Genomic DNA, 7243 nt, shown 5'->3' with positions numbered 1-7243 from the left:
TTTTTGCTTTATCATGTATTTTTTGTGTGCAACTGAATTAAAAAAACGTCAAGTTTGAGTCTAACAAATACAGGAAATTGATATTTTTAAATTGTAAAGTATAAATTTAAGCCATGGTTCTCTTTTCAAATGAGTCAAAGGGAAAGTTTCCTTGTTGGAAAAACTTGGTGAATAAAACGGTTATGATTGGCACAATTATCAGTCAGTATCAAATAAAGAAATAAGATGACACAAAGCTGTTTCCTTGGAGGCCAGTTCAATGTGAAAAGCCATTAAAGCAACAACAAAACATTCTCTGATGGATAACGTTAAAACGGCTGTATAGTATGCCCGCCACGTGCATGGATGGGGCCGATGTCATGTCATGGGGCTGTCATGTTTCTGTTTTGGAGCACTAGGTGGCTCCCGAGGCACAATAATGTTTATTAAAACATGATTATGAACGGAAATTCGTATTATTGCAAGTAATCGTAGAAATTCTTCATTTAGATTCACGGCTTTACTTGTGTGACGCTATTTTCCTTTTGTGCTTTTAAGTTAAGACATTTATTGTTGGCTTATTCTGTCTGGTTGTTAAAAAAAACTGGTGATGCCTGTCCTCGGGAAAATGGCTGAATTATTTCAGATAGGCTTTTATTGCATACTGAAGTCTGATATGCCCACATTATTGAATACTTTCAGTGAGGTGTACCAATGGGATTTCTGCTCGCGCTTCTCGGCTGTTAATCTGCTGATCCCATTAGACATATTTGATCACTTTTGTTCTCCTCTCCCTGCAGCTTCGTTGCATGTGTACTGGCCCCTTCTTGTAAGCCAGCAGTGTAGGTGCTCCATCCGCGCATTCGTATGCACCAGGTAGCGTTATGTTTCAACAGCTGGAGATTAGCCCACTCGGTGAATAAGCGGTTTGTCCAGATGTCTGTGCAGAAACCTCCCAGCGGACAGATGAACAGGTCGACCATAAGGCCTGATGCATGCCTGCAGCAGAACATCATTCGAGATTCCTTTCACTTGAGCACGCGGGGACGCAAGGCCCGGTGTACATCATGTAGGCTTTTTGGTAGGATTTGTCAGAGGGTTTTGTGTAGACGGAATAGCCCCCCCCCCCCCCCCCCCCCCCACACACACACACAAACACCAAGACACACGTGATTATTTTTCCTTTAAGCCACCAGGCCTTTGCAGCCCTTACACGGTGTCTATTAGCTTCAACTTCGATTTAAAAAAAAAGAAATTGAATGCGACTATTTTCTCCATTTTCTGTCTTTTATTATAGAGAAAAAAAAAATACATGTTCTGAACGTTTTTCGTTTTACATAAAACCACACACATTTTTACAATATAATTTCACTTATTTCTTTATTCTTTAATATTAATTTCACGATATATGATAACGACTTTGAGATATACATTCCATCTTTTTGAAACCACAACAACACACTACACATACTGTTTTATAACATTTCAACAGGACCCATTGGATTGCACAGAATGAAAAATGTCTGTATGCACATTTTCCTCTTTAGTGATCTCTTTTTCTTTTTCTTTAAAGATTTTCAGACACCGAATTTTCAAGACGGGGATCTTCCAATTAATTTCAGAACACGCCATGTGTTTTCAAATGCATTGACACAAACATTATGGTGAATCGAGTGTGCAGGTTATTAATTTGGGGTCTCCATCTAGCTGAGATTCGGGCCAGGGTGTGTGTGGGGGGGGGGGGGGGGGGGGGGGGTTGAATGTGTGCAGGTCAGGTGAATTTATTCATTGCCAATTTTAAAAGCTGAAGATGAATTTCAAATATTGGAGAAAAAAAAATATCAAAGCAAAACTGTTCACAGTTTCACGCAGAAGAATCGAAATTTGGAGGATTTTTGTCATTTCCACTTCCCAGTTTCATTATTTTTTTGTGTGTCTAAAATGTCTTACATTCAATGCATAGTTTGTATAGCTGCTGTGTACTTTGATATTTTGCATTCCCAGTATTTTTAAACTGCTCGGGGAAGGTCCAATTTCCTCATTTCTAACGAAGCTTCGCTATTCTTTAACATGTTTCTATTCGCATTCGTGTGTTTTACTGCTGGTTATTGCCATTGTGTTATTTTGCGTGTCCACAGGCTTTTTCTTTATTTAACACCACATTCACTGCCCATAATCATATTGCAAATTACCTATCGAAGAGAGTGGCATTTCATAACGTTTTTTTTTTATTCTTATCTTAAATAAACTTAAATCACATTATGCTGTCGAAAGTCCGTCCATCGCAAACTCTAGCGTTACATGAAGTGAAGTCTCGTGCGACGAAGAGACAAACTGCCCTTTTTGTAATTTAGTTTAAGGTCAATATTGTAAACGTTCACTCCACTGGAAAATATGTAGGTTTGTTGGCATATTTATACAACATATGTAGGCCTACTGTCCTTATAGTGTGTTGTGGATGCACTGGATTCCCTCACTGTCACTGACTCTATTTCTGTGTGTGTGTGTGTGTGTGTGTGTGTGTGTGTGTGTGTGTGTGTGTGTGTTTGCGCGCATTTTTTCTGAATTGATGCAAGACTGTATGAATGCGGAAATCTCCGCGTGTGTTGTGAGCGCGCTTTTTACGCATGAATTAAGCAGAGGGGCTGCGCTTGCCGAGAAGTCGTGTTTCTTTTTTTTTTCACTAAATGGCGATTAGCAGTTTACATCTAGTTCCAGCAATGCATCTACTCTTGTATGTTATATTGAAAAGCCTCTACCAGACCTTCTACTGAGTGGATAAAACCAGATATGCTGCATATACCTCCTATTACAAATATGGCGACGTCAAAGAAAACCTGGTGCCATAACAGCTTTCTCCATAAAAGCCTGAGGTGGAAGAGACTGGGAAGCAGAAAGCACAGGCCTGCACCTGTCAGGCTGCCAGTGAGACCCATGAGGAGGGCGAAATGTGGCACATAGATCGCCATGAGCAAGGTGAACACAACAAGGAGGCATCGGAGACTGAGTCCCCAGGACTTTATGCGTCCATCGCCCCCGTAGCAACCTGGAAAGGCCGCACGTCCTCCGTCCTGGAAAAACGATTTCTCGAATACCTCGACAGCGGCGAAAAACGGCAGCGGATACGACAGCAAGGCTTTTGCCACAAGAAAGAGGTTGACAACGGCTCTGATGGTTGAGGGCAGGTTGTCTGTGATGACCTCCTTGGTCGTATCGGCCCAGGTCAAGTAGGCCACGAGGGCGAACAGGCCCTTGAGGATGCAGGCAGCGATGTGAGTCCAGTTCATCATGCAGTGGAACTCGCTCGGTTTCGACATGTTCCCCTCCAGAGACGGCAGGAAGATCTGCGAGGTGTAGCTGAACACGATAATCCCAATGGAGATCGGGAACTTCTTGACATCGATGTAAAACTTGACCTTGTCCCAGGCCCAGTCCCTCGCCCTGGAGAGGCAATAGGCTATCACCAGGACGTTGATGACAAAGTGGGCCATCGTGCACAGCAAGCTGAACTTGGAGACGGCTTTCAGGCTCTTGAGGAAGGCGCAGGGGAGGAGAGCGGCGGTGGCGATGATGGCCCACGACTTCTGGGATATTGGCATGTTGGGGAAGCTGTTATACATGAGGTTACCACTGACCACCACATACAGGATGCAAGTCATCACTAGCTCTATGATTTGGGCTACATTCACGATATGGCCACCTAAAGATGGGAATCTGGGCGTGCAGCAGGCGTTGGCAATGTCCACATAGGAGTCCCGCACACGGACGAGCTGTCCGTCTTCGTCCTCCTCGTACAGACAGGCAATGAGGATTTTCCCCGTGTAACAGCACACAACGGCGGCGAAAATAATGAGAAAAAGTCCGAGGTATCCTCCGTGCAGGATGGCGTAGGGCAACCCAAGAACGAACATCCCCTGTAAACATAAAACAAGAAGGGCACACACATTGTGAATGGGTTAAACTGTTGGCGATTAAATATGAATCAGTAATACTTTTCTGAAGACATTTTATTTCAATTAAACAAATCGCATGACTCGGGCCCTGGCTTTGGTCTGCCTGACTCTTCAATGATGTCCCTCCCGTTTTAATGTTGTGGGTTTTCCACTTCGCACGTCACCGCAAGCTGGAGAAGACACGCTCTGACGTCACGGCGACCGCCGTGACCACTGCCGCGATGAGGCATGAAAAGGATCGTGTCTAGAGATTTCTGTCGCAGAGCATATATGCTCCACTCTCGAGTAAATCCTCGCACTTTGAATGATCACAAATATTTCTTTTCTGCTACTTATTTCTGTACGCAAATGCAATTGCCAACACACATTTAAAATACATGTGGCTCTTTACATTGTATTGCTTTAATAGTAGTCCTATGTGTTCAGACATCTTAACCCATTTTGTTAGTCTTTATATTGTAGTTGCAATTAATAACGTGCCCGATAATCCCAAAAGATTAAGAGAAAAAAATCCAGAGATAGCTCTCTCGAAGTCTACACAACGATTGTGTTTTTCTTTACAGCTTAATTTATTCATTGACACGCGGAGTATTAGTTGAGCAGTTATCAGGGGCGTGCATCGGTGACACTGGGCATCACTATACAGACAAAGAATGTGTGTGTGTTGAGGGGAGGAGGAAAGGGAGAGGGGGGGGGGGGGGGGGGTAACAGGGCATCACCTCCCTTTTTTCAGCGCATAGTAACACCTTAGCTGTTCTGAAATCTCTGCTCTGCTCCAATGAAAAATATGTCAGAATAAAAAAACATTGTTGGGGTGGGCTCAAGCAAGCTGCTGTTAAGATAAAAGTAATTCGGGTGAATCTTTTTACAGCATTATTATTAAAAAAAACAGCTACTTAAGAAGTTGCTTCAAATGGACATAACCTGGTGTTTTGAACATGAATATTTTAATCAACCTTTTTATGCGGTCGCAGGTGTTCCTCTATCTCAAATTTCACAGCCGCTCTGAGGCGACTCGGCCAATTAGAACCAGGCACCGTACCTGCCCGTTTATAATCCGTGAAGTGCGGCTTTACCTGGATCGCATTCGTGACGTTCCAGCCCGCCTCCCACGCGGTGATTTTTGGTTTTTCTTCAGTCAACTCGTTCGCCGGATCTCCGTCTTTTGAGCCCGAGCGCGGTGGACCGGTGCCGTCCCTCTGGTAGTGGCTGTCCCCGTCCAGTCCGCCTCCGTCTCCGCTCCCCTCGCCTCCAATCTCATCGGTCGTCAAAATGTCCATCTGCATGCCTTGCCGGTGGTCGTAGTCCAGGTCATCGCACGCAACGAAGCCCAGTCCCTCCTCGTCGGTGGCGGCCTGGAACCCCATCCTGGCGAACATCCCGCTCACCTTCGCCTGGGATTTGTTGGAGACAGTGGTGGCTGCATTTGACAGTTTATTCGAAAGCTTGCTTCTGATTAACGTCGCCATTTTCGCTCCTCTCCCGAATCGCAACTTTCTGCAGCTTAATTAGTGTGTTCTTCTCCTCCCGTCGGTAAAAATGTGAAGTTACTTTGGATGACAGCTCTTGATTCTCTGCATTAGATATAAAGCCACGAGGAAAAGCGCAAGTTTTGTTTTAAGACACCGACGGTTTTCAGTTGCTATCTCCACTTCTTGGTTAGTGTACGCCCGCTGCTCTTGATTATCCCCAGGTTCATGTCACCTTCAGACGTCGCTGCTCCGTTTCTGCATCTTGGCACTGCGCTCTGATGCTCGACGAGTAGTGCACCTTTTTGAGTCTCTGAGGCAGTTCGGCGGTGTGCGCAAAAGCTTTACGCACGAAGAAAGGCGAGCCACAGGTTTCTGCAGGGCCTATGATATCGTTTTCTTTTAGGTTATAAGGCGACAGGCAGCGTTTCCAGGAGATGGTTGTCGGTTTTCAGGTGCCTTTACTGATGCCAATGCGGTACCGTGGAGCCCGGGGGGGGGGGGGGGCAGGGAGGAGACACGTGTCCTCATCAGCCTGCCAATGCAAAGCACGTCTCCAGCCCTCCCAGTGCCCCACCAGGAGAAAACGGGAGAGATTTGCTGCATTTCTAGGGGAGGTGCTTGCAGTACCCCCACCACCCCTTCCCCAACCCATAATCTATAATACCTCATCCTGACATCCAATGACATTCCTGGGGCCTCAAATCCCGCATAACTTTACGCATATAAAAGGAGGCTGGAATTTGACGAAATCCCAAACTCTTTGGACAAGATTGAAAAAACAAACATACAAATATAGGATTTTTTATTTCAAAAGAAATCTAATTATTTTTATTCATTATTCTTTTTCACGAGAAGAGGACGTGGAGCGTCAAAATAGTAACCCACGTTGTTTCTTGGATTTCACGGATCGGGTTTAAAAACGGTGTTGCATTTGTTGATGAGGGAAAAATATATATATTTTCGTGCAGTTTGTTTTTGCTAAATGATGGTAAGATATAAAACCATAGACTGCACGTGTTTAAATATAGCATTTGAACGTTGTTACTATTTATTTTTGTTTAATTTAAGCAGTCATTCCATGGATTGTATTTTCAGGCTGAAGTATTCATTCAGGACGCTCACTCATTGATTCATTCATTCACTCATGTCTGTGATGATGTGATCTGAGCCATGCCGTTGAGGGGGAAAAAGTGTGTGTGTGTGTGTGTGTACGCACTACATTTGTTAATTAAAAATCAGTTGAGAAACGTTGTGATACTATACATTTAAATTGCATTTAAGTGAATTCTTTGGAAGTCGAGGGTACATCAGCCTTTTTTGCCAATCTAACGAATCTCAATACAGTAAATTTAATTTTCACAGATTTAAACAATGGTGCCTTATTGAGGAATAGTCTCAGGAATAGATTCAAGTAACACGTGTTCTAATCGTTCTGATTTTGCGGTCTCATTGTAATTGTCTTGCGGACATGTTCTACATTCAAGTATTATTAAAACAATTGAATTGTTTCCCAATAGTGTAGCCTAAGTGATTTAAAAGCCAGGTCCCAAAAGTGAGAACAGTTTGTTGACACAGCCCTGTCACTAGTACTTTGTATCCACCATGTTCAGTGTTTCCTCAGGCTGCAGTATCAGAGTTCATCGCCATGATACAAAGCAGCGGCCTTGCTCTGCGCAGTATAGCCCGAGCTAACATGGAGCAAGTAGACTGTAACCCGGTCTGTTGCTATGTACATTCAGGTTTTGCTTTGCACGCGAGAAAGAAACAATGATATGAACCATTAAAAGCTCTGAATCTGGTTACCTTCAATAGGCTGTAACCTGATAAGAGCGCTGAATG

The 7243-nt window shown here is 44.0% G+C and overlaps 1 protein-coding gene across 1 annotated transcript; it reads right to left on the bottom strand.

The window, feature by feature from the left end:
• Window positions 1-2705: 2705 nt before the first annotated feature.
• Window positions 2706-5401, bottom strand: slc32a1 (solute carrier family 32 member 1). The gene is made up of 2 exons (XM_076111177.1): window positions 5009-5401; window positions 2706-3893 (listed from the first exon to the last, which is right to left on the bottom strand). The coding sequence occupies exons 1-2, from the start codon at window positions 5399-5401 to the stop codon at window positions 2706-2708; spliced, it is 1581 nt and encodes a 526-aa protein (XP_075967292.1).
• Between the last annotated feature and the right edge of the window lie 1842 nt (window positions 5402-7243).

This window comes from Anarhichas minor, unplaced genomic scaffold (assembly GCF_050575085.1).
Source record: "Anarhichas minor isolate MPS153535 unplaced genomic scaffold, ASM5057508v1 ptg000043l, whole genome shotgun sequence".
NCBI classification, from domain to species: Eukaryota; Metazoa; Chordata; class Actinopteri; order Perciformes; family Anarhichadidae; genus Anarhichas; species Anarhichas minor.
The sequence above is the reverse complement of the archived record's forward strand: the minus strand, read 5'-3'. Positions and strand labels throughout refer to the sequence as shown.

What these genes read in the sequence shown, in the direction of transcription:
- slc32a1 (XM_076111177.1), bottom strand. Translation starts at nt 5,401, where the DNA reads ATGGCGACGTTAATCAGAAGCAAGCTTTCGAATAAACTGTCAAATGCA. An exon ending in ACGTCACGAATGCGATCCAG is followed by an intron (nt 3,894 to 5,008) that starts GTAAAGCCGCAC and finishes TTATGTTTACAG; the next exon opens with GGGATGTTCGTTCTTGGGTT.